The 27,917-nt window shown below is 47.2% G+C and overlaps 1 protein-coding gene and 1 non-coding gene across 2 annotated transcripts in view; both read left to right on the plus strand.

Annotated features, from left to right (window-relative positions):
* SYTL1 (synaptotagmin like 1) overlaps window positions 1–27,917 on the plus strand; it is a 178,993-nt gene that overhangs the window by 111,245 nt on the left and 39,831 nt on the right. The window contains exons 6-11 of the mRNA XM_063954701.1: window positions 7,656–7,689; window positions 14,351–14,439; window positions 14,517–14,618; window positions 15,702–15,868; window positions 16,053–16,155; window positions 18,474–18,635. Of these exons, the coding sequence (XP_063810771.1) occupies window positions 7,656–7,689; window positions 14,351–14,439; window positions 14,517–14,618; window positions 15,702–15,868; window positions 16,053–16,155; window positions 18,474–18,635 (657 nt within the window). The remainder of the gene's footprint in view (window positions 1–7,655; window positions 7,690–14,350; window positions 14,440–14,516; window positions 14,619–15,701; window positions 15,869–16,052; window positions 16,156–18,473; window positions 18,636–27,917) is intronic.
* On the plus strand, window positions 22,741–22,859 carry LOC135051405 (5S ribosomal RNA). Its single transcript, XR_010242206.1, has one exon. It is a non-coding gene; the product is annotated as a 5S ribosomal RNA (ribosomal RNA).

The following is a 27,917-nucleotide window of genomic DNA, read 5'->3' on the forward strand; positions in this document are numbered from 1 at the left end:
GGCGGTCGAAATACCGACTCCGGAATCCAGACCGGCACAATTCCAACATATTCTCCCTCCGTGGGTGTCGACACCCACGGGGTTGTGTGATCGAGATTCCGGCGTCGGTATTTCGACCGCCGGGATCCCGTCCAGCAGGATTTAGTACTGATCCCGTCACAACCTACCCATTATTTGGCTTCATTAAAATGTATTAGTTTAACTTTAAGGGGTAGATTCAATTAGCCGCCTGACTCACCTTAAAATACAAGCTGGATATTTATCATAGACTGCATTTTTGCAGAAGTAGTTATTGCTGCAATTTAACATAATGGACCCCAAGATGCGATATGGTGCCAAATTAATGGGTCTATGTGGGTCTATTCACCTGTAGTCTGCGTGTGCATTTTTTGGCGCAGTCGCATCTGTGACTTTATAAGAATGCTACCATAAGCCCTTGCCTGGTGCACAGCTGTGCAGCTGAATGTGCAAGGACTAAGGCGCATAGTGGCGTAAATTTACCAAGATGGGAGTTCTATTTAAGATGGGATGTTGCCAATAGCAACCAATCAGATTTTACTTCTCATTTATCTAGCACCTTCTAGAAGATAATACCTGGAATCTGATTGGTTGCTATGAGCAACATCCCATCTTAAATAGAACTCCCATCTTAGTCAATTTACCCCTCCGTGTCTTTAGTTGCTCAAATGCCACGTGGCACATCTTTCAATATAACCATTCACACCATGGAAACTTGCACCAGCCCCATGCTAGGTACAGAATCTCTGTCAGAGTATGGCCTCCAATGTGCACTTAAGATCACAACCACTTCTGTAAAACACCCGCAAAAATAAGAATTTACTTACCGATAATTCTATTTCTCGTAGTCCGTAGTGGATGCTGGGGACTCCGTCAGGACCATGGGGAATAGCGGCTCCGCAGGAGACAGGGCACAAAAGCAAGCTTTTAGGATCACATGGTGTGTACTGGCTCCTCCCCCTATGACCCTCCTCCAAGCCTCAGTTAGGTACTGTGCCCGGACGAGCGTACACAATAAGGAAGGATCTTGAATCCCGGGTAAGACTCATACCAGCCACACCAATCACACCGTACAACTTGTGATCTGAACCCAGTTAACAGTATGATAACAAAGAAGTAGCCTCTTAAAAAAGATGGCTCACAACAATAATAACCCGATTTTTGTAACAATAACTATGTACAAGTAATGCAGACAATCCGCACTTGGGATGGGCGCCCAGCATCCACTACGGACTACGAGAAATAGAATTATCGGTAAGTAAATTCTTATTTTCTCTAACGTCCTAGTGGATGCTGGGGACTCCGTCAGGACCATGGGGATTATACCAAAGCTCCCAAACGGGCGGGAGAGTGCGGATGACTCTGCAGCACCGAATGAGAGAACTCCAAGTCCTCTTTAGCCAGAGTATCAAATTTGTAAAATTTTACAAACGTGTTCTCCCCTGACCACGTAGCTGCTCGGCAAAGTTGTAATGCCGAGACCCCTCGGGCAGCCGCCCAAGATGAGCCCACCTTCCTTGTGGAGTGGGCTTTTACAGTTTTAGGCTGTGGCAGGCCTGCCACAGAATGTGCAAGTTGAATTGTGCTACAGATCCAACGAGCAATCGTCTGCTTAGACGCAGGAGCACCCATCTTGTTGGGTGCATACAAGATAAACAACGAGTCAGATTTTCTGACTCCAGCTGTCCTTGAAATATATATTTTCAATGCTCTGACAACGTCCAGTAACTTGGAGTCCTCCAAGTCGCTAGTAGCCGCAGGCACCACAATAGGCTGGTTCAAGTGAAAAGCCGAAACCACCTTAGGGAGAAAATGAGGACGTGTCCGCAGTTCTGCCCTGTCCGAATGGAAAATCAGATATGGGCTTTTGTACGATAAAGCCGCCAACTCTGAAACTCTCCTGGCTGAAGCCAGGGCCAATAGCATGGTTACTTTCCATGTAAGATACTTCAAATCTACCGATTTGAGAGGCTCAAACCAATGAGATTTGAGAAATTCCAAAACTACGTTTAGATCCCACGGTGCCACTGGAGGCACAATTGGGGGTTGTATATGTAGTACACCCTTGACAAAAGTTTGTACTTCAGGCACTGAAGCCAATTCTTTCTGGAAGAAGATTGATAAGGCCGAAATTTGAACTTTAATAGACCCCAATTTGAGGCCCATAGACAATCCTGCCTGCAGGAAATGTAGGAATCGACCCAATTGAAATTCTTCCGTTGGGGCCTTCTTGGCCTCACACCACGCAACATATTTTCTCCAAATGCGGTGATAATGTTGTGCGGTCACTTCCTTCCTAGCTTTAATCAAGGTAGGAATAACTTCCTCTGGAATGCCCTTTTCTTTTAGAATCCGGCGTTCAACCGCCATGCCGTCAAACGCAGTCGCGGTAAGTCTTGGAACATACAAGGTCCCTGCTGAAGCAGATCCCTTCTTAGAGGTAGAGGCCACGGATCTTCCGTGAGCATCTCTTGAAGTTCCGGATACCAAGTTCTTCTTGGCCAATCCGGAGCCACTAGTATTGTTCTTACTCCCCTTTTCCGTATAATTCTCAGTACCTTTGGTATGAGAGGCAGAGGAGGAAACACATACACTGACTGGTACACCCACGGTGTTACCAGAGCGTCCACAGCTATTGCCTGAGGGTCTCTTGACCTGGCGCAATATCTGTCCAGTTTTTTGTTGAGGCGAGACGCCATCATGTCCACCTTTGGTTTTTCCCAATGGTTCACAATCATGTGGAAAACTTCCGGATGAAGTCCCCACTCTCCCGGGTGAAGGTCGTGTCTGCTGAGGAAGTCTGCTTCCCAGTTGTCCACTCCCGGGATGAACACTGCTGACAGTGCTATGACATGATTTTCCGCCCAGCGAAGAATCCTTGCAGCTTCTGTCATTGCTCTTCTGCTTCTCGTGCCGCCTTGTCTGTTTACGTGGGCGACTGCCGTGATGTTGTCCGACTGGATCAACACCGGCTGACCCTGAAGCAGCGGTTTCGCCAAGCTTAGAGCATTGTAGATTGCTCTTAGCTCTAGTATATTTATGTGAAGAGACGTCTCCAGGTTTGACCATACACCCTGGAAGTTTCTTCCCTGTGTGACTGCTCCCCAGCCCCGTAGGCTGGCATCCGTAGTCACCAGGACCCAGTCCTGTATGCCGAACCTGCGGCCCTCTAACAGATGGGCACTCTGCAACCACCACAGGAGAGACAACCTTGTCCTTGGTGACAGTGTTATCCGCTGATGCATGTGCAGATGCGATCCGGACCATTTGTCCAGCAGATCCCACTGAAATATTCGTGCATGGAATCTGCCGAATGGAATTGCTTCGTAAGAAGCCACCATCTTTCCCAGGACTCTTGTGCATTGATGTACTGACACATTTCCTGGTTTTAGGAGGTTCCTGACAAGTTCGGATAACTCCCTGGCTTTCTCCTCCGGGAGAAACACCTTTTTCTGAACCGTGTCCAGAATCATTCCCAGGAACAGCAGACGTGTTGTCGGGGACAATTGAGATTTTGGAAGATTCAGAATCCACCCGTGTTGTTGAAGCACTACTTGGGTTAGTGCTACACCGACTTCCAGCTGTTCTCTGGACTTTGCCCTTATCAGGAGATCGTCCAAGTAAGGGATAATTAATACGCCTTTTCTTCGTAGAAGAACCATCATTTCGGTCATTACCTTGGTAAAGACCCGAGGTGCCGTGGACAACCCAAACGGCAGCGTTTGAAACTGATAATGACAGTCTTGTATCACGAACCTGAGATACCCTTGGTGTGAGGGGTAAATTGGGACATGCAGATAAGCATCTTTTATGTCCAGGGACACCATGAAGTCCCCTTCTTCCAGATTCGCTATCACTGCTCTTAGTGACTCCATCTTGAACTTGAATTTCTGTATGTACAGGTTCAAGGATTTCAGATTTAGAATAGGTCTTACCGAACCGTCCGGCTTCGGTACCACAAATAGTGTGGAATAATACCCCTTTCCCTGTTGTAGGAGGGGTACCTTGACTATCACCTGCTGAGAATACAGCTTGTGAATGGCTTCCAATACCGTCGCTCTTTCTGAGGGAGACGTTGGTAAAGCAGACTTTAGGAAACGGCGAGGGGGAGATCTTTCGAATTCCAACATGTAACCCTGAGATACTATCTGCAGGATCCACGGGTCCACCTGTGAGCGAGCCCACTGATTGCTGAAAATCTTTAGTCGACCCCCCACCGCTCCCGAGTCCGCTTGTAAAGCCCCAGCGTCATGCTGATGGCTTTGTAGAACCCGGGGCGGGCTTCTGGTCCTGGGCAGGGGCTGCTTGCTGCCCTCTCTTACCCTTTCCTCTGCCTCGTGGCAGATAAGACTGTCCTTTTGCCCGCTTGTTTTTATAGGAGCGAAAGGACTGCGGCTGAAAAGACGGTGTCTTTTTCTGTTGGGAGGGGGTCTGAGGTAAAAAAGTGGATTTGCCGGCAGTTGCCGTGGCCACCAGATCCGATAGACCAACCCCAAATAATTCCTCTCCTTTATATGGCAATACTTCCATATGCCTTTTGGAATCCGCATCACCTGACCACTGTCGCGTCCATAAACTTCTTCTGGCAGATATGGACATCGCACTTACTCTCGATGCCAGAGTGCAAACATCCCTCTGAGCATCTCGCATATAAAGAAACGCATCCTTTAATTGCTCTAGAGTCAATAAAATACTGTCCCTATCCAGGGTATCAATATTTTCAGTCAGGGAATCCAACCACACTACCCCAGCACTGCACATCCAGGCTGAGGCTATTGCTGGTCGGAGTATAACACCAGTATGCGTGTATATACTCTTCAGGGTAGTTTCCAGCCTCCTATCTGCTGGATCCTTGAGGGCGGCCGTATCTGGAGACGGCAACGCCACTTGTTTTGATAAACGTGTGAGCGCTTTATCCACCCTAGGGGGTGTTTCCCAGCGCGCCCTAACCTCTGGTGGGAAAGGGTATAATGCCAATAACTTCTTAGAAATTGGCAGTTTTCTATCTGGGTTAACCCACGCTTCATCACACACGTCATTCAATTCCTCTGATTCTGGAAAAGCTACAGGTAGTTTTTTCACCCCCCACATAATACCCCTTTTTGAGGTACCTGCAGTATCAGAGATCTGCAAAGCCTCCTTCATTGCCGTGATCATATAACGTGTGGCCCTATTGGAAAATACGTTTTTTTCTTCACCGTCGACACTAGATTCATCTGTGTCGGTACCTGTGTCGACTGACTGAGGTAAGGGACGTTTTACAGCCCCTGACGGTGTCTGAGACGCCTGAGCAGGTACTAACTGGTTTTCCGGCCGTCTCATTTCGTCAACTGACTTTTGTAATGTACTAACATTATCACGTAATTCCATAATTAAAGCCATCCATTCCGGTGTCGACTCCCTAGGGGGTGACATCACCATTACCGGCAATTGCTCCGCCTCCACACCAACATCGTCCTCATACATGTCGACACACACGTACCGACACACAGCAGACACACAGGGAATGCTCTTATCGAAGACAGGACCCCACTAGCCCTTTGGGGAGACAGAGGGAGAGTTTGCCAGCACACACCAAAAGCGCTATAAAATGTATATAAACAACCCTAAAAGGTGTTGTTTTTGTTATATGCGCTTTAAATATATAAATATCGCCAAAATATGCCCCCCTTCTCTTTGTTACCCTGTTTCTGTAGTGCAGTGCAGGGGAGAGTCCTGGGAGCCTTCCTCACAGCGGAGCTGAGCAGGAAAATGGCGCTGTGTGCTGAGGAGAATAAGCCCCGCCCCCTTTTCGGATGGCTTTTCTCCCGGGTTTTGAGATATCTGGCCTGGGTTAAATACATACATATAGCCTCAATGGCTATATGTGATGTATTCTTTGCCATCAAAGGTATTAAATATTGCTGCCCAGGGCGCCCCCAGCAGCGCCCTGCACCCTCTGTGACCGTTCAGTGTGAAGTGTGTAGCAACAATGGCGCACAGCTGCAGTGCTGTGCGCTACCTTCATGAAGGCTGAAGAGCCTTCTGCCGCCTGTTTCCGGACCCTCGATCTTCAGCATCTGTAAGGGGGATCGGCGGCGCGGCTCCGGGACGAACCCCAGGGTGACCTGTGTTCCGACTCCCTCTGAAGCTATGTCCAGTAGCCTAAGACTCCAATCCATCCTGCACGCAGGTGAGTTGAAAATCTCTCCCCTAAGTCCCTCGATGCAGTGAGCCTGTTGCCAGCAGGACTCACTGAAAATAATAAACCTAAAAACTTTTTCTAAGCAGCTCTTTAGGAGAGCCACCTAGATTGCACCCTGCTCGGACGGGCACAAAAACCTAACTGAGGCTTGGAGGAGGGTCATAGGGGGAGGAGCCAGTACACACCATGTGATCCTAAAAGCTTGCTTTTGTGCCCTGTCTCCTGCGGAGCCGCTATTCCCCATGGTCCCGACGGAGTCCCCAGCATCCACTAGGACGTTAGAGAAATACCCTTTACACTCTCATAAGATGGACAATCTTTGTGCATCTAAATAGCCACCTCGCAGTCAGTGGCGTAGGGAGGGCGGTTCTGGTGAAGCTCGAACTCCAGGCGCCCAAGACAGTACAGGGTCCCCGCAGCTCGACTCCGTCGGAACCTCCGCCTGGCCGCAAGCAGCTCGCAGCCGCTGCTGTCAGTGACTGACAGCTGGAAGCCCGAGATGCATCAAGCACCCCCTCCCCTTCGCTTCCCTACCTCCTCCTCTCCATTCCCCTACCTCCTCCCCTCCGCTCCCTGACCTCCTTCCCTCCGCTCCTCGCCGGTCCGTGACTTGCGTGTGACGTCATGCGTCACGCACGGGCGGGGACGCAGCCAGCAGCAGTCGGGAAGCAGGAGCGGGCAGGTGAGTATTTTTTTTTTCTTTTGTGTTTGCGGCGCTCCCAGCGGGCACAGCTACAGGGGGCATAATTACTCTAGGCACAGCTACAGAGGCACACCTACTGGGGGCACAACTACTGGGTGCAAATCTACAGGGGGCACAACTACGCCGGGCACATCTACAGGGGGCACAGCCACAGGGGGCATATCTACTGGGAGCAAATCTACAGGGGGCACAACTACTGGGTCCATAACTACAGGGGGCATAACTGTGGCCACGCCCCTTCCCTATGAAGCCACACTCCTATTTTTTGACGTGTGCCGTCAGCGCGCACTATGTTTATCCTGTGTGTGTGGGGGGGGGGGGGGGGGGGTTTGGCGGCGCCAAAGGAAGCTTTCGCCCTGGATGCCACAAGGTCTAGAACCAGCCCTGGTGCCCACGCCCCCAATTCAGTACAGGGGAGGGGCGCCGAAACATACCTTGCTCCAGGCACCATGACACCTTGCTACACCTCTGCTCCCAGTCACCGCCTAGGAATGGCCATTACATGTGTAATACATTTCATAATCTGTGCATCTCAGTCAGTCCTGTTAGCTATACTCAGAAACCCTTTGACACATGCGCTGGGCGACTTTTTCGGGACATAGACGCGTGCGCAATTGAAAAACATTGCTCAACGATGAGAGCATCGGCATTGCTCCCGAATCAGAATCAGGCCCATTCCCTCCTACTTATAGCATGTACCCAGACTTGACAGGCTTTGTGGTTAATGTCAGGATCTCTTTTCCTTTGTAGGATGGTTACAGTTCTAAAGAGGAAGACAGACCAGGTTAGCAACCATACCTTGTGCCATCCATCTTGCCAATCTGTATCAGTCTTAAGCATATTTTTTATTATATTCATTTTTAGGTTGTATCCTAACATCTAGCTAACAATGGCCCTCATTCCGAGTTGTTCGCTCGCTAGCTGCTTTTAGCAGCATTGCACATGCTAGACCGCCGCCCTCTGGGTGTGTATCTTAGCTAAACAGAATAGCGAACGAAAGATTAGCAGAACTGCTACTAAATAATTCTTTGCAGTTTCTGAGTAGCTCCGGATCTACTCCTAGATTGCGATCAGCTCAGTCCGTTTAGTTCCTGGTTTGACATCATAAACACGCCCTGCGTTTGGCCAGCCACTCCCCCGTTTCTCCAGCCACTCCCGCGTTTTTCCCTGACACGCCTGCGTTTTTTTTTCAAATGCCGGAAAAACGCTGAGTTACCACCCAGAAATGCCCCTTTCCTGTCAATCATTTACCGAACAGCAGTGCGACTGAAAAGCGCCAAGGGAATCCACAGCAAATCTGCTAAGTATTTAGTTAAATAACTAAGTGCATGCGCCCTGCGTGCCTTGCGCATGCTCAGTTTGCAACAAATCGCAACATAGCGAAAATCGGCAACGAGCGAACAACTCGGAATGACCCCCAATGCCTTTTCTGTCATGCTCAGTCCAGTAACACATAATCCTCCATCTGAAGGCAACTTCCCTGAATGCTAAAGTTCTTATTGGAGGCATATTTGCAAAGTCCGTTTAAAAAAATAAGATTTTAAACCTACCGGTAAATCTTTTTCTCCTAGTCCGTAGAGGATGCTGGGGACTCCGTAAGGACCATGGGGTATAGACGGTCTCCGCAGGAGACATGGGCACCTAAAAGAACTTTCTAGTATGGTGTGCACTGGCTCCTCCCTCTATGCCCCTCCTGCAGACCTCAGTTAGAGAACTGTGCCCAGAGGAGATGGACAATACGAGGAAAGGATTTTGTTAATCTAAGGGCAAGATTCATACCAGCCCACACCAATCATACCATATAACCTTGAATACACATAACCAGTTAACATTATGAACAAACGACAGTATCGGTCCAGGACCGATTCTAACTGTAACATAACCCTTATGTAAGCAATAACTATATACAAGTCTTGCAGATTTTCCGCACTGGGACGGGCGCCCAGCATCCTCTACGGACTAGGAGAAAAAGATTTACCGGTAGGTTTAAAATCTTATTTTCTCTAACGTCGTAGAGGATGCTGGGGACTCCGTAAGGAGCATGGGGTTTATACCAAAGCACCCAATCGGGAGGGAGAGTGCAGATGACTCTGAAGCACCGACTGAGCAAATGCTAGGTCCTCATCAGCCAGGGTATCAAACATGTAGAATTTAGCAAAAGTGTTTGAACCCGACCAAGTCGCTGCTCGGCAAAGCTGTAATGCCGAGACGTCCCGGGCAGCCGCCCAAGAAGAGCCCACCTTCCTAGTGGAATGGGCCTTTACAGAATGCGGTAACGGCAATCCAGCCGTAACATAAGCCTGCTGAATCGTGTTACAGATCCAGCGCGCAATAGTCTGCTTCGAAGCAGGCGTGCCAATCTTGTTTGCAGCATACAGGACAAACAATGCTTCTGTTTTCCGAATTCTAGCTGTCCTGGCTACATAATCTTTAAGGCCCTGACTACATCCAGGGACCTGGAATCCTCCAAGTCACTCGTAGCCACAGGCACCACTATAGGTTGTTTCATATGAAATGAAGACACCACCTTAGGTAAAAATTGAGGACGAGTCCTCACTTCTGCTCTATCCACATGAAAAATCAAGTAAGGGCTCTTGTGAGACAAGGTCGCCAATTCTGACACACGCCTTGCAGATGCCAAGGCTAACAACATGACCACCTTCCAGGTGAGAACTTCAACTCCACCGTCTGAAGGGGTTCAAACCAGTGTGTCCTCCAAGTCCCGCGTAGCCACAGGCACCACAATAGTCCCCAACTCAGCTCTATACGCATGGAAAATCAGATAGAGGCTTTTGTGAGACAAAGCCGCAAACTCAGATACTCGCCTTGCAGATGAAAAGGCCAACAACATGACCACCTTCCAAGTGAGATACTTTAAGTCCACCGTTTGAAGCGGCTCAAACCAGTGAGACTTAAGGAACCGCAACACCACGTTCAGGTCCCATGGTGCCCCTGGGGGCACAAAAGAAGGCAGGATGTGTAGCCAATTCCTTCTGAAAGAATATTGACAGGGCCGAAATCTGTACTTTAACAGATCCTAACTTTAGGCCCATATCCACTCCTGTCTGTAAGAAGTGGAGAAAAATGACCCAGATGGAAATCTTCCGTAGGAGCATTCTTGGTTTCACACCAAGAGGCATATTTCCGCCAGAAACGGTGATAATGTTTTGCCGTCACCTCCTTCCTAGCCTTTATTAGAGTAGGTATGACCTCCTCCGGAATACCCTTCTCAGCTAGGATCCGGCGTTAAACCGCCATGCCGTCAAACGTAAACGCGGTAAGTCTTAGAACAGACAGGGCCCCTGCTGTAACAGGTCCTCTCTCAGAGGAAGAGGCCCAGGATCTTCTGTGAGCATCTCCTGAAGATCTGAGTACCAGGCCCTTCGAGGCCAGTCTGGAACAATGAGAATTGTCTGTACTCTTTTTCGTCTTATGATCCTCAACACTTTTGTGATGAGAAGAAGAGGAGGAAACACATAGACCAACTGGAATACCCATGGTGTTACCAGAGCGTCTACTACTATTGCCTGAGGGTCCCGGGACCTGGCAGAATACCTCTGCAGCTTCTTGTTGAGGCGTGACGCCATCATGTCTATTTGAGGAACTCCCCCGAGACTCGTTATCTCTGCAAAGACTTCTTGATGAAGTCTTCACTCTCCTGGATGGAGATCGTGTCTGCTGAGGAAGTCTGCTCCGGAATGAAGACTGCTGACCGAGCGCTTACTTGATTTTCCGCCCAGCAAAGAATCCTGGTGGCTTCCGCCATCGCGACTGTGCTTTTTTTCCCGCCTTGGCGGTTCACATGAGCCACTGCTGTGACATTGTCCGATTTACTCAGAACCGGTAGGTTGCGAAGAAGACCCTCCGCTTGTCGAAGGCCGTTGTATATGGCCCTTAGTTCCAACACGTTGATGTTTAGACAGGACTCCTGGTCTGACTACAGTCCCTGAAAATTTCTTCCTAGGGTTACTGCTCCCCATCCTCGGAGGCTCGCGTCCGTGGTTACCAGGATCCAGTCCTGAATGCCGAACCTGCGACCCTCTAGAAGGTGAGCACTTTGCAGCCACCATAGAAGAGACACCCTGGCCCTGGGGGACAGTGTTATTTTTTGATAATTGTAGATGGGACCCGGACTATTTGTCCAGAAGATCCCATTGAAACGTCCTTGCATGGAACCTGCCGAAGGGAATGGCCTCGTAAGTTGCCACCATTTTCCCCAGAACCCGAGTGCATTGATGAACTGACACTCTTTACGGCTTTAGCAGGTCTCGGACCATGTTCTGGAGGTCCTGGACTTTTTCCCACGTGAGGAAAACTTTATTTTGTTCCATGTCCAGTATCATGCCTAGGAACGTCAGTCGAGTTGTCGGAACCAACTATGACTTTGGCAGATTGAGAATCCAACTCTGTTGCTGAAGTACTCTCTGAGAGAGTGACACGTTCTCCAGTAGTTGTCTTGACCTCGCTTTTACCAGGAGATCGTCCAAGTATGGGATAATCGTGACTCCTTGCTTGCGCAGGATCGCCATCCTTTTCTGAAACTGATAATGACCATCCTGTACCGCGAATCTCAGGTACTCCTGATGAGAGGGATATATGGGGACATGAAGGTAAGCATCCTTTATGTCCAGTGACACCATAAAATCCCCCCCTTCCAGGCAGGCTATCACCGCTCGGAGCGATTCCATCTTGAATTTGAATCTTTTCAAGTACAGGTCTAGGGATTTTAGATTTAAAATGGGCCTGACCGAACCATCCGGCTTCGGGACCACAAATAGGGTTGAATAATACCCTTTTCCCTGTTGGCTCAGGGGAACCCTGATAATCACTCGCTGTTGACACAGCGTTTGAATTGCATCCAGCACTACTTCCCGTTCTGGGGTAGAAGCTGGTAAGGCCGACTTGAAAAATTGACGTGGGGCACCTCTTTGAATTCCAGCTTGTAACCCTGGGAGACTATATCTATCACCCAAGGGTCCACGTCTGACTGAATCCAGACTTGGCTGAATAGTCGAAGGCATGTTCTCACCTGTGCAGACTCCCGCAGGGGAGCCCCAGCGTCATGCGGTGGACTTAGCGGAAGCCGGGGAGGACTTCTGCTCTTGGGAACTAGCCTCAGCAGGTGTCTTCTTGCCTCTACCCTTACCTCTGGTGAGGAAAGAGGAGCCCCAACCTCTTCTGGATCTATGCGACCGAAAGGACTGCATCTGATATTGTGGAGGTTTCTTTTGCTGTTGGGGAACAAAAGGTAAAAAGGTAGACTTACGCGCTGTAGCTGTGGAGACCAGGTCCGCGAGGCCGTCCCCAAACAATACATCACCTTTGTAAGGTAAAACCTCCATATGCCTTTTTGATTCTACATCCCCCGTCTATTGGCGGATCCGTAAGGCTTTTCTTGCCGAAATAGCCATAGCATTGGCTCTCGAACCCAGTAATCCAATGTCTCTTTGAGCGTCCCTCATATATAAGACTGCGTCCTTAATATGAGCTAATGTTAACATAATTGTATCCCTATCAAGGGTATCAAGGTCAGCTGACAGGGTATCTGTCCACGCTGCTACTGCACTACATACCCATGCCGACGCAATTGCCGGTCTAAGCAAAGTACCAGTATGTGTGTAAATAGACTTTAATGTAGTCTCCTGCCTGCAGGCCGCAGGGTCCTTGAGGGCCGCTGTGTCAGGGGACGGTAGCGCCTCTTGGAAAGGCGTGTTAAGGCTTTGTCCACTGTGAGAGAGGATTCCCAACGACCCTGTCCTGTGTAGGGAAAGGGTATGCCATAAGAACCCTTTTGGGAATCTGCAGCTTCTTATCTGGAGTTTCCCCAAGCTTTTTCACATAACTCATTTAGTTCATGGGAAGGAGGAAAATTCATAACCTGTTTCCTTCCCTTAAACATGTGTATCCTCGTGTCGGGCACCGAGGACTCATCAGTGATATGTAAAACATCTTTTATTGCAATAATCATGCACTGAATACTTTTTGTCACCCTGGGGTGCAATCTTGTTTCATCATAGTCGACACTTGAATCAGAGTTCGTGTCGGTATCTGTGTCCCCTATTTGTAAGAAGGGACGTTTCTAAGACCCCGACGGGTCCTGTGAGTCAGTGTCATCCGTAGATTGAACACCTGTCGACACCCTGGACTCTGCTTTGTCCAGCCTTTTATGTAGTGAAGCTACACTTGCATTTAACATATGCCACATATCCATCCAATCCTGAGTCGGCACCGCCGACTGACACACCACTCATCTGTTCCACCTCCTCTTTTGATAAGCCGTCCTCTTCAGACATTCCGACACAGACGTACCGACACCCCACACTGGGATATAACTATAAGGGGACAATTCCCTAAAGAAGGCCCTTTGGAGAGACAGAGAGAGAGTATGCCAGCACACACCAGCGCCAAACTGACCCAGGAAAACCCAGACAGTGCTTTTATATATATATAAATTGATTTCCCCTACTCACTGCGCCAATTATGTGCCCCCCACTCTTTTTTCAGCCCTCTGAGCTCTTCAGCAGAGGAGAGTCTGGGGAGCCAGCATTTCTGTGGAAAAAATGGCGCTGATTAGTGCTGTGGGATCAAGCTCCGCCCCCTCCAGCGGCGGGCTTCGGTCCCGTTCTGTATCTGAAAATAATGGCGGGGAATCGTTTATTTACTGCCTCAGCAGCCTAATAACATCCTTTTGTGCCAAACGAGGTTTATTGCTGCCCAGGGCGCCCCCCCCCCCCCTGCGCCCTGCACCCATCAGTGCCATGTGTGTGTGTGTTATGTGGAAGCAATGGCACGCAGCTTACTGCTGCGCGCTTACCTCAGGAAGATCTGAAGTCTTCTGCCGCCTGACGTCTTCTTTCTTTTCTAATACTCACCCGTCTTCTTTTTTCCGGCATCTGTGAGGAGGATGGCGGCTCGGCTCCGGGACGAACCCCAGGGTGAGACCTGTGTTCCGACTCCCTCTGGAGCTAATGGTGTCCAGTAGCCTTAGAAGCAGAGCCCTTAAACTCTTAAGAAGTGGGAATGCTTCTCTCCCCTCAGTCTCACGATGCAGGGAGTCTTGCCAGCAGAGCTCCCTGAAAATAAAAAACCTAACAAAATTCTTTTCACAGAAAACTCAGGAGAGCTCCCTGTAATGCACCCTATCTCCTCTGGGCACAAGATCTAACTGAGGTCTGGAGGAGGGGCATAGAGTGAGGAGCCAGTGCACACCATACTAGAAAGTTCTTTTAGGTGCCCATGTCTCCTGCAGAGCCCGTCTATACCCCATGGTCCTTACGGAGTCCCCAGCATCCTCTAGGACGTAAGACAAATTCCTTTTTGGTGCATTATTATATGGTAATGGAGGAAAGAGTCTGATACTGAAACACATATAACAGTTACTTCTACTATATGTTTGCAAGGCCTTTGTCATTTTCTCTTTACACCTTGTCACCATGTACCGCTAGACCTTATTCCTATCCGTCGTCATATCCCTAGTGTTGGAGAAATGGAGATGGAAGAGATAAACTTATCACCAGTTGCTCTTACAAGAGAGGTGAGGCACCAGCATCTGTAGGAGCTTCCATACAGCACATATGGTACTGTCCAGTGTTTGACATTCATTTTTTTCAGGAAAATCATACTGAGGATCTGTCTATCATGACGGGCCCTGGAGGTAAAGGACATAGGAGTCTCAACAACAGCCCATCAGTGCCAACTCTGGGCAATAAATCTGTAAGAAAATATATTTGTTCTTTACACTATTATCTTGTCTTCCTTTTATTGTGATTTGCAGCTACATAATTCTGTAAGACAGTGTAGTAAGTAACTATGGTCTACATGGGACACAGAAAGATTGGAACCCAACGAGCGGTACTGACGACTAGACCAAGGCTTGCTGTTATCTGGGAAACATTTAGCTGCATCGGTGGTCAGTTGGAGGAATGGACTCTTTGCAGTTGTTCTACTTGTGGGGTGTTTCTTTATGGCAGATATAATGAAGTATTAGTCATTTCTAGTAGCTGCATCCAATCTGTAATTATAATAGTTTCCATTATTCTTAGAATGTTAGATTTCCTGGTGTTGGAGATGAGGTGCTCCATGAATAAATGCTTTTCCTCTAGTTGTTTTTTTATTTTTGATGGCCTATGTAAATATGTAATGGTTATCGCTCATAAGCAGTAGTCGCAGTTATGCTGGAGTGGGTATCGTTCTTGAGCTGTAGCTGCTATTGTGCCGTACTGGTTATCGCCAGTGGCGGCTCCTACCCAGGAGGAGGAGGAGGGGGGCTGCTGGTGGCCGTGCTGCCTGGTCCCTGTTGCCTGGTCCCCACAGCCGGCCTGATCCCGGCACCTGCACAATGTAGCTGGCAGGCGCCGGGATCAGCGCATGTGCACCAGCGGCACTGCGTATGAACAAAACCCCGGCTTCTATGGACTGCATCGGCTGCACCCCATGGAAGCCGGCTAGGGCTTTCCCCGAAAAGCAGACAGTGGCTTCCTACAGGAAGTCAGCTCTCTGCTAATCGCAACCCAGTCTAGCAGTTCCAGACGGAGGAAACACCTCCCAATGGAACCTCCTGCCCTGCGGGTTACTGGCAGGTAGGTCTTCCGATAGGAAGTCACTGTCCAGTGTAGCCAGTGCAGTCACGGACTGCATCTGGCTCACTGACATGAGCTGAGGTGGCAGATTTAACTGAGGGGGGCCCGGCCGCCGGCATACACTACTACACCCCAAATGTCCTGTTATCATTATGCTATAACCATTGTTGATCTATTAATGATTGTCAGATTATCAAATCTCGGCTTCCTTTTACAGCTCTCGGGCAGCATGATGAGCCTGTTCAGTGCAGGGGATTTCCGTTCACTAGAGGTCCAAGGCTGGATCCAGTTTTCTCTTCAATACGATACACCCAAGAAGGAGCTGAGAGTCTTGATTATACAATGCAGGGACCTAACAGCAGCACATAACCAAACTTCTAACCCGTGAGTGGAAAGCAATAGCTGGGAGGAAGTACTGAGTGGTATGGAGAAAATGTATAGAATGAAGAGATAGAGAACTTTAAGTGTTGGTGGGGTATGACAGACATTATAGTTCACGTAAAGTCAGTGTTGTTATTATTAACACAAGAGGGACATTTACCTTCAGATTTCTTCTCCTTACCCCCAGGTATGTGAAATGTTATTTACTCCCTGACAAATCTGTACAAGGCAAGAGGAAAACAAAGGTGAAAAAAAAGACTCTGGATCCTCTCTTCAATGAAACTCTTAAGGTTGGTTTAATTATGGTGTAACCCCAGTCTACCCTATCAGGGCATGATAATCATAAGGAAGTCCTAGAACAGTGGTTCCCAAACTTTTTTGAATCATGGCACCCCGGAGTATTAGAATTGTTTTCTCGGCACCCCTAGACCCAAAGAGTTTTATTGAGAAATTTAGAAATAAATATTAAGTAAATTGTGTTTATATGTCATCCTTCAGTTCAGTTGTGTGGTGAGGGACACTATGGGGGGTATTCAATTGTTTGAAAAGTCAGTTGGGTGTCTGTTTTTTCCTATCTAATAGACAGGAAAAAATAGACACCCAACCGACTTTTGAAACAATTGAATTCCACCCTATTTGCTTCTGTTTATCCACATACTTTATGATTGGCAGCCACCAGCACTGGTTTTGCCTACTACATTGACTATAAATAATTTGAATTGGTCCTGGACGACCAAACCAGGGCCCCCCTGCAAGTGTCCTGAGGCACCCCAGGGTGCCCCGGCATACAGTTTGAGAACCACTGTCCTAGACACATGATGACATTTTCATGAAATGTCCAGCAGCTGCCATGAAATGTTATATTCCATATCATGGCAGAGCAGCTAAGAAAGAATCACAGCTTTGCCAAGGAGTAGGACTTTGGGTGACTTTTGCTTAACTCTTCCATAATTTTAAAACAAATTACTACCTCATTATATTGGGTGCCACATGTAAGCTTTAGGGTCATACTTCTACTAAATGTGAATAAAATAGGTGATAACCACCAATACGAGCACAATTATTAGATACTAAAGACCATAAATATTCAAAAGAAACATTTATTGATAAAAATTAACACATATACTAATAATAAACATTAAAAAATATATATAATCAAAGCAATTACAATTTATCATGTGAACGTGAGGGCTCAATGTAACGTGATCACCAATGACCAATGTTCATGGATTAGTACAAGAGCAACTGCTCTATGGGGGTCATTTCGAGTTTATTGCTCGTTAGCTGTTTTTAGTAGCCGTGCGAACGCATAGTCGCCACCCACCGGGGAGTGTATATTTGCTGTGCAAGGGTGCGATCGCTTTTGCAGCCGATAGATGCAAACACAATTTGTGCAGTTTCTGAGTAGCTCAGAACTTACTCAGCCACTGTGATGACTTCTGCTTGTTCAGTCCCGGAATTGACGTCAGACACCCGCCCTGCAAACACCTGGACACACCTGCGTTTCTCCAACCGCTCCCGGTAAACGGTCAGTTGACACCCAGAAACGCCTCCTTGCTGTCAAACTCCTTGCGAATGGAATCGTCGTAGAATCCATTGCTGGGCGCCGATCCGCTTTGCACTCGTACGGCATGCCTGTGCATTGCAGTGCATATGCACGCGCAGTTCTGTCCTGATCGTTGCCCTGCGAAAATTTGCAGCATGCGATCAGGTCGGAATGACCCCCTATATTAAGTTGATTCTTATTGAAATCCATAATTGGATGTTTATAGAACCAAGGGGTCTATTTACTAAGCATTGGAGAGAGATAAAGTGGACGAAGATAAAGTATCAGCCAACCACCTCCTAACTGTCATTTTTCAAACACAGCCTGTGACACGGCAGTTAGGAGCTAATTGGCTGGGACTTTATCTCCATCTACTTTATCTCTATCCAAGGCTTTAGTAAATAGACCCCCAAACCTGTAGTAAATTAAACTTTATGAATAGAATAGTCAGTCAAACCAAAATGGAGAACTGCCCTAAACTGATTATATAGATTGAGAATTTAGTCAATACACTGAAATATGCAGACATGGTGCTAATGACAGTAATGTGCCACCAGAGTACTTATTAGTATGAGACCTGGCAGTAATTGCTGATAATCCTCAGTTGTAGCTCCAACAAAGAGTATGACACTCTATGGCACACTGCTCTTACAGAAGAGATGGTAGTTAGTAAAAACAGATAGTGGTAGAATCTCCAGTCGTCCTTTCACAGGATGCAGAATGTAACGCAGTGTCTGGTCCGGAAACTAGTCTCCCCATATAGCTGTTATGATATCGTTAACTTAGCTAGACTTAGCATACCCTCCAACATGACCCATTCCATTAGGTACAAAATGCTCTGTTCCTGGACTTACGTCTTAATTTATGATTGGTGTCTCCTGTGTTGAAACACCATTCTAATTAATTCAACACAGTCTCTCCTTCACTGGTCCACTTATCCATGATGGTTTTATACATTTCCCCCATATGCTATACTAGTTTCTGACTACAAACAAGCTTTCTGTAATGTAACATTGAGGTAGGATGGAGGTATCTGTCATTTTGTCTCTTCCATCATAATAGTACAAGCTTGACAGATCAGAGCTACAAAGCCGTTTTCTAAACCTGTCTGTGTGGCATCGGGGATCACTAGCAAAAAACATTTTCTTGGGAGAAGTAGAACTGGATTTTGCAACCTGGGACTGGAGCCAAATTCAGCCAGCCTGGCACAACTTACAGCCACGGGTAGGTCCCATCATGAAAGCGATATCTGTCTTCAGCATGGTCTTACTGTACTAAGCACTAGTCTAAAGTAAGTAAAATGTGCTACACTGCACCATACTTATATTATGTCCAAAAGTTTATTTATTTAGTACAGCTTGAGGAAATTATTAAATAACACATATTAATGAGCTATGTTAAAATATGTTGGTCTAAATATTTGGGGACCTAAATTCATCAAGCTCTGAAAATACAACATTTTTGGAGCTTGACTGTGGGAACCTTTGCCACCTTCATTTGGCTTTTGTTCCCGCACCCTGCTGCTTTTCTATGGGAAGGAGTTCTGGTTGTGAAGAGGGATCCATTTGTATCGGATCCCTCTGTCCAAAGTCGCTCATGCGTGAACCCAAGTTCACACATGCACAGTATCACTGCCAAAAGACTCAGCAGTGCTAACAAAGGATTTGCGGGACAGCTGATCTTATCTCGGCTGGGACAGCAATGTTAAATTGCTCTGGTGCTTGCAGTAAGTTGAATACTTAATTGATGGGGACCACCCGTCTCCCAAAAAATTAACAAAATGAATAGGCCCCTTAGTACTTCCCCCACAGCATTTCTCCACTTCTTCACTACAAGTTCTCACTTCACCTTACATCATCTCCATTCCCTATCTTCTTCTGTGCTATAGCGTGGGATGCATCAACCTGTAAAATGTGTGCAATGCAGTTTTCAGAGCTCTGGCCACATACCGCATATGCAAATGTGATAGATTCTGGGGCATGGATGCGGTGGGCAACACCATCTTTAGATGGGGTTGCCCAATAGAAACCTATGGCCTTCTTTTGCGTTTTCTCCATGACAGGGATCCAATCAGATTCCTCCACGTCATCCCTTGCATATGTCCCTTGCATAAGCTCAGAAGCACTGTCATCGCAAAGGACAGCTCTTGCCGCAGAGCTGTCCTTTTCTACTGCAGGGTCCACAGGTTATCCACAGGATAACATTGGGATATGATGACGCGACAGCGGATTTGCACCAAATGATAAAAAGCTTTCGGCCTCCCAGCATGCAACAGGCCCGTCCATATATCCCCCACCTCCTGGCTCAGGGAAATCAGTTTTTTGTTTGTTGCGGCATGAGCCGAACCATGGTCAAGAGGGCTGCTGGTTTTTAGCAGCCATAAGCTTTTTTATTTTATTTTTATAGTCTTACTATTTTTCTTGAGTGATCTTTCTAAAAAGCGTCTTATACGTACCATAGAAAGAGTCGCTCCAACAACTCACCACCGGGTCGCGACAACGCTTACCCACGAGTACAGTGCTGTTTCGGTGGGCGTCTGTGTCGGATATACTAGCAGTCCAGCAGACGTTACCAGACTGTGGCCGGAGCATGGGGAGAAGGCAAAGCATCGGTTCCGCTTAGAGGAGGAACACGGACACAGCCGCACTGTTTTGGGAGATGACTACCAAACAGTCGCTGACAAGGCTGACGCCAAGGGTGCACCAGCGCTAGGCCTTAGAGATCATAGGCTCCAGGGGTAGGATGAGGCCGTGAATCCTAGGGTTGATGTCAGCAGTGGGGAGTCAGATGCTCCCCTGGTCACCCCTCCCCCGGTTCATGACCAGTTTCCTCCGAGTCTTCCGCCATGAACTGTTTTCCCGCTTCCGTCTGAGACGCTGTGTATCTAAGGGGACCATTATAAGTTCACAGAGCAGTTGTGTACACTATTAGCGTCTGGATCCACTCAGCGTTCACAAATGTATTGATTGGTCCTGGAAGCGGGGTGAGGCTCCCTGTATCCCACTCTACTGAGCACGGGTAATACAGCACTAAGGGGTTCATTCCGACCCGATCGCTCGCTGCAGTTTATCGTAGCGCAGAAATTGGGTCGGATCTGCGCATGCGCCGGTGCTGAAGTGCGCCGGCGCATGCTGGATGGCCGAAGGACATCGTTGCCTAGCGATCACCTCTGCCTGATTGACAGGCAGAGGCAGTCGCTGGGTGGGAGGGGGCTGGACGGTGGCGTTAAGCCGCATTTAGGTGGGCGTGGTCTGGCCAACGCAGGCGTGGCCAGACTGTTGGGGGGCGTGCCACGGTGGCTGTGTGACGTCACACGCAGCCGCTGCGACCCGGGCAGCTAAGAGGTTCTCCAGGCCAGCTGCAGGAGCTGCGCTGGCCGGGAGTTACTCCTTAAATGCAAAGGCATCACCGCTGTGCGATGCTTTTGCATTTCTGCAGGGGAATGGGGGGCTGGCACTGACATGCTGGGCGGACTAGAGCCCTGTGCTGGGCGTCCCCCCGCATGTCTGAGTGCCTGATCGTAGCTGTGCTAAATTTAGCACAGCTACGATCAACTCAGAATGACCCCCTAAGTGTCTATCTACCTTTGAGTGCGAATAGTTAGATAAAGTGCCTGATGCATGAGTCTGATAACTATTGCTGTTGTTTTCTTTCGCTGTGCGACTGAATACGGTTAAATCTTATATAAGGTAATGCAGTAATATGTTTCTCCTACATACTTGAAATGTATTTGTAGTTGATTATGTGCTCATGTTGCTTATTACACTAATGTATAACCTGTGACTGATTGCTAGTGTGATTGCTGACTTTACTATAATTCTGTCAGTTTTTCTGTGTATCCGATCCTCAATGCTGGTGCAGGTTAGGGTAGGATTGTGTGTCACTTTAACAAATTTTAAAGTGATTACAGTCACAAATTGTGCAGTAACACTGTACAGGTGTGTGATTTATTTGTCATGTCTAAGAGTGGCAAGGGTGAGGAAAAATACACTTTCCACAGCAGCACCAACACTCATTTAATGCTTGCCTTGCGAAGCTGGGTTAAACTATCAGGATCTGGTTCAAAATGGATTATGTGCAAAATGTTTAGTTGGCACCGAAGCCTCTTAAATAACTGAGGCAAGTACAGGTTCTAGTTGAACCTTCATGGGCTACTTTGCACAGACATTATCCAGTATAGCTGTGCAGATTGGCAGCCTCTCAACAAAAGCAGGCTGAAAGGCCAGTGGTAAGTAAATCACATAGACATGAACATCTTTACAGTCTACACATGTTTTAGATGAAGATTCGTCAGAGGATGAGGACTCATTACACTTCAGAAGAAGGTCTCAGCTCAGTGGACATACCTGAACTAATAAGTGCTATGTAAGCCATTCTATTCTTAGAAGCGGCAGCAGAGCCTGTGTTAAAAACTAAGGCTACTGTGTTTAAACGTCCCAAAACAGCTGATGGAAATTATGCAAGAGGTTTGGGTTACGCCCAGTAAGAAGTTAGACTTCCAAGAAATGGAATTCCAATTATCTTCGTCCAGCTAGGGACTGTTTAAAAAAGGGAGGTGGCTCCCAAAGTAGATTCGCATGTCATAGAGTGGTGCAAATATCTACATTACTTCTGCTTTCTACATAAATAAATGATGTCAGGGATAGGAGAGTCGATGGTTTTCTTAAAGCCATTTTTTCCTTGTCTTGGGCAATCATTAGACCATCCATGGATTCAGCCTGGACGACGTAAGCAGTGGCAGCCTGGACTGATGCATTGAAGGAGGATCTTTCAATGGCATTTAGAGAGCAAAAATTCCATATTACACATATCAATCAGGTAGCAATAAGCAGCCCTGGATATGGGTACAATTGCCTCTTAGGCATCAGCTTCAGCAGTAATAGCTCGCTAAGTGGGTTGGCTATGTACATGGTAAACTGACTAAGAATCCAGGAAGGGTCTGGAGTCTTATCCTTGTTTACTGGAGATATTCTTTTTGGTAAAGAATTAAACAGTTTTTTGGAGTCAGAAGCAGACTTCAAGAAAGTGAAGTTTCCTTTCACACATAAATTTAACCCTAGTTTCCAGCTTTTCGGTCCTTTTGGAATCAAGCAAAAGCAAAAGGAAAGGGTAATGGCAAACAGTCCCAATCCAACAAGTCTGGTAAAACTAAAAGGTATTGGGCTAACAGAGGACCGGTTTTCAAATCTAAAGACAAGCCATCAGCCTGATGGTGCTGGCCTCCACCTGGGGGAACCTAGGGTGGGATGCTGACTTCTTAGGTTTGCACAGATCTGGCAGCAGTCTACTACAGATGCCTGGGTGCAAGAAGCGGTAGCTCACGGTTCTGATCTACAGCCATACCACACTGGACATGCCCAATCTTATCTGATCTTGGAAGCTAAGCAGTGTTGGTCCTGGTTAGTACTTGGATGGTAAACCACCTGGGAATACCAGGTGCTGTAGGTGTTTTCAAGAAACACCCTCATTAAAAGTTGATACCAGCCCGTCTTCAGTGGAAACAAAGACCAGGGCTTTGCAAGAGGCAGTTCAGGAGCTGCTTCAGTCAGGAGTGATAATTCAAATAATTCCTCCTGCACAACGAGGACAAGGTTTTTTTCCAACCTGTTTTTAGTCTAGCAGCCAAATGGGTTGTTCCGGCCCATTCTCAGTCTCAAAGCGCTGAACAAGTACATTTGGGTGCCTCGGGTTTCATGTGGAGACTTTACGTTCCATTATTTTGGCCATGGAGCAGGAGGATATTATGGTATCCCTGGATAACCAGGATGCATATCTACATGATCCTATAGCACTGCTATGTAGGGTTTGGTATCCTCCAGCATCATTTTCAGTTTCAGGCCATACCATTTGGACTGACCACAGATCCCAGAGTATTCACCAAAATGATGGTGGTAATGGCATCTTATCTCCATTTGCAGGGGATAAGGATTTTTAAAAAAATCCATACCTCGATAACTTATTAATCCTGACACAGTCTCAGGAATTGTTCAGTGTCATCTGCAACAGACAAACAGCTTGTTACAGAGATACGGTTGGCTCATAAATTGGGCAAAGTCATCTCTGGTTCTGTCACTACGGATGACTCATTTGGGGGCTGTGTTGGAGTTGGGTATTCAGAGAGTAATTATACCTCTAAACAAAGTATCCAAAATTCACTTAAAGATTCAGGAGTTGCTACACAGTCAAATGGTATCCAATTACGCGGTAATGCGTGTGATGGGTTTGATGGTGTAGACATTCAACATGATGGAGTATACTCATTTCTACTCGATACATCTGTTATGTCTGATCCTTTCCAAGTGTAAAGGTTTTTTCACCAAAGCACAGATTATGGTCTTTCCTCTGGAAGTTAGGAGGTCAGTAGCCTGGTGGCTACAGACATCCTATCTGGACAAAGGAGTCTTCTTTGGATTTCAGATTGGGAAACTCTGATAATGGAGGCCAGGCTGTAGGGCTGGGGAGAAGTGTCAGGAAGGAATTGTTTCCAGGGGCAGTGGACCAGAGAAGAAAGTTGCCTTCCAATAAATATATTGGAACTTCTGCATTTATTAAGGCAAAGAATATAATTCTGATGAAACCAGTTCAAATTCGCTTGGACATTGCAATGGCAGTAACGTCCCATTTGAACCACTAAAAAGAGTAGCTCTTAAATGGTTGACAGCTAAAGTTCTCTTTCTACTGGCTTTTGCTTCAGTTAGAAGAGTTTCAGATTTATGGGCATTGTTATGTCACCCTCCATTTCTGATTTTTTATCCAGATAGAGCGGTTCTTAGAACCAAATCTGGGTATCTTCCTAAGGTGGTGTCTAAATTCCACCTTAACGAAGAAATTGTAGTCTCGGTCTTCCAGGGCCCGGACCTTTCTGTGGGAGATGCATCGTTGGACATAGTCTGTGCCTTAAGGATCTATGAGGATCATACCAGTGCCATCAAAAGACACACACTCACTTCGTTCTCTACGAATTTCACAAGAGAGGATGGCCTGCTGATAAGCAGATACGGGTGAAGTGGATTTGGATAAAAATTTCAGAAGCATACTCTCAAGCTGATCTCCTTGTTCTGGCTAACGTCTCTGCTCACTCTACTCGTAAGGTAGGTCCATCATGGGCAGCACAACGTGGTGCTTAGGCAGAACAGATATGTAAGGCAGCCACATGGTCTTCCATTAACACATTCATGAGATATTATGCCTTTGATACCTTTGCCTCAAAGGACACTGAATTCGGGCGAAGGATTCTCCTGTCCAATCAGGAGTGTCCCCACCACTAAATTGCTTTGGGACATCCCAATGTTATCCTGTAGATAACCTGTGTACCCTGCAGGAGAAATATACTTTATGGTAAGATCTTACCATTGATAATGGTATTTCTCCTAAGTCCACAGGATCCACAGAGATCCCACCCTGGCACACCTGATTTGAGGATCCTTTTACTCCCTAACCTCTTCCCTCTTGTACAGAAGGGTGTGCATGTGTGTTCTTCTCACCTAATTAGGGCTCTCTACGATGCTCCTGCCTTGAGATATGGATAAACAACTGATTTGCCTGAGCCAGGAGGCGGGGATATATGGATGGGCCCGTTGCATGCTTGGAGGCCGAAAGCTTTAACCGTTTAGGGCAAATCCGCTGTCGCGTCATCATATCCCAGTGTTATCCTGTGGATCCTGTGGACTTAGGAGAAATACCGTTATTAACGGTAAGTTCTTACCATAACGTATATTTTTGATTGTCTTCATGCATACGGTGTTAATAAATGCCCTTATGCTTGCAGAGAGTGGTGGGATGCATTGCAAGCAAAATGCAATACCATATTGTTTTGACCTGGGTCAAAACTCCTTTTTGTTAGCAAACGCTATCTCCTGCTCATCACTTATATTTCCATTTTGAAGTGGATGGGGATAGCACAATATGTAACCAATCACATCAAGACAATGATCACAACTAATTTTTCACGAAACTAGTGTGTTACATAGAAACAGAATTAGTCCCCAAGAAATGCGTGAGTATACAGTTAAGTCGTGAGTCTGTGTTTGAAGGATCCTAGTGTTGAGGCCTTTCGAACTATGCAGGACAGCAAGTTCTATAGAGTCAAATCTGTAAAGCTGAAAGAGCTCGACCCCCAGATGAACTCAGGGAGACTCTTGGTACTGATAAAGGACCTTAATCTACAGATCGCAGTAATCGAGAGGGGCAGTATGGAATCAGAAGCTGCTTCAAGTACTTTGGGTCCTGGTCATGTAGAGCTTTGAAAGTCAGTAAGCCAATCTTGAAAAAGATTCACCCTCTTACAGGCAGCCAATGAAGGGCGCAAAGAATAGGTGTTAAATGGCTGGAACGGGGCTCACTGGTTACTAGCCTGGCAGCTGCATTTTGTACTGACTGCAAGCGGTGCAATTTTTTGCTGGAGAGCAAAGCAGAAGGAATTGCAGTAGTCTAAGCATTATAATGCAAATTCATGTACAGTATGACTTTAGGAATTAAGTGCTTGATTCTGGCTATGTTCCTCAGATGAAATTATACGGTCTTATTAAGTGACAAGCCACTACCCAGGACAACACCAAGATTCTGCACATGTTCAGTGTTTTGTAGTTCTGAACCCCAAAGCGTAAGTCCTGTTGGTTGGCTATGCTGCAATCTTGTCCTTTGTCCTATCATACTGTAGGACCTCTGTATTATCAGGATTCAGTTGCAGCCAACAGGCACTCATTCACTCCTGTAGCTCAGCAAGACAGCTGTTTAGGGTTGTTACTGGACTCTCAGTACCCGGAGCAAAGGACAGGTACAGTTGTGTATCATCTGCATAGCAGTGGTAGACCAGGCCATGCTGTCTCATTATTTCACCCAGTGGTAGCATGTAAACCTGCAAAAAGCATGGGAGATAGCATAGAACCCTGTGAAACATCACATGTCAGAGTCACGGATGACGATCAGTATACTATAGAAGAAACTCTCTGTGACCTGCTGGTGAGAAATAATTTGAACTAGCTAAGGACTGTGCCATCCAGGCTACAGAACTTTTCAGGCGCTCAATTATGGGCCCTACACATTGCGCGATCCGCCGCCAAGCTGCCCGACGGCGGATATGGCCGACGGGCGACCCGGCTGCCGGGGAGGCAGTGACGGGGGGAGTGAAGTTTCTTCACTTCCCCCGTCACCTGGCTCCATAGGAGTGCAGGCAAATATAGACGAGATCGTCCATATTGGCTTGCATGCACAAGCAAAGGGGCACCAGCGATGAACGAGCGCAGGGCCACGCATCGTTCATCGCTGGTGCCACCACACTGAAAGATATGAACGGTATCTCGTTCATTAATGAACGAGATCGTTCATATCTTTCACTAATATCACGCAGTGTGTAGGGCCCTTTAGAATCCCATGGTCCACTTTATCAAATACTGCAGAGAAATTCAGAATTATCAAAATTGAACAGTCACCTCTGTCTCCTATCATCAGAAGATAATTAAGCACACATTTCAGTGCTATGTCTTGTCTGAAATCCTGACTGGAACGGATCATAAATATCCTGGGTTGACAGGTTGGCTTCTAGTTGAGTTGCAACCACTTTCTCAATAACGTTCCGTGCCCAATTCCTATCTGACTTGTACTGAGCCTTTAATACAAAGATCATGCCTAACAGTCCAATTGTTTTTTATCCACTACTCTATGGGGGTCATTCCGAGTTGTTCGCTCGCTAGCAGATTTGAGCAGCATTGCACACGCTAGGCCGCCGCCCTCTAGGAGTGTATCTTAGCTTAGCAGAATAGCGAACGAAAGATTAGCAGAATTGCGAATAGAAAATTCTTAGCAGTTTCTGAGTAGCTCCAGACCTACTCACCGATTGCGATCAGCTCAGGTCGTTTCGTTCCTGGTTTGACGTTACAAACACGCCCTGCGTTTGGCCAGCCACTCCCCTGTTTCTCCAGACACTCCCGCTTTTTTTCCTGGCACGCCTGCGTTTTTCCGCACACTCCCAGAAAACGGTCAGTTTCCGCCCAGAAACACCCACTTCCTGTCAATCACACTCCGATCACTTCAACGATGAAAATTCTTAGTTCGGACGTGAGTAAATCTACTAAGTTTTGTGCTAAAATACTTACCGCATGCGCACTGCGTACCATGCGCATGCGCATTTTTGCCTTAATCGCTCCGTCCCTATGGGCCTAATTCTGAGTTGATTGCAGCAGCAAATTTGTTAGCAGTTGGGCAAAACCATGGCCCTCATTCCGAGTTGTTCGCTCGTTATTTTTCTTCGCATCGGTGCGATTTTCCGCTAACTGCGCATGCGCAATGTTTGCACTGCGGCTGCGTCAAGTAGATTTGCTAAGAAGTTTGGTATTTTACTCACGGCATTACGAGGTTTTTTCTTCGTTCTGGTGATCGGAGTGTGATTGACAGGAAGTGGGTGTTTCTGGGCGGAAACTGACCGTTTTATGGGTGTGTGTGAAAAAACGCTGCCGTTTCTGGGAAAAACGCGGGAGTGGCTGGAGAAACGGGGGAGTGTCTGGGCGA

Source organism: Pseudophryne corroboree, chromosome 2 (assembly GCF_028390025.1).
Source record: "Pseudophryne corroboree isolate aPseCor3 chromosome 2, aPseCor3.hap2, whole genome shotgun sequence".
NCBI classification, from domain to species: Eukaryota; Metazoa; Chordata; class Amphibia; order Anura; family Myobatrachidae; genus Pseudophryne; species Pseudophryne corroboree.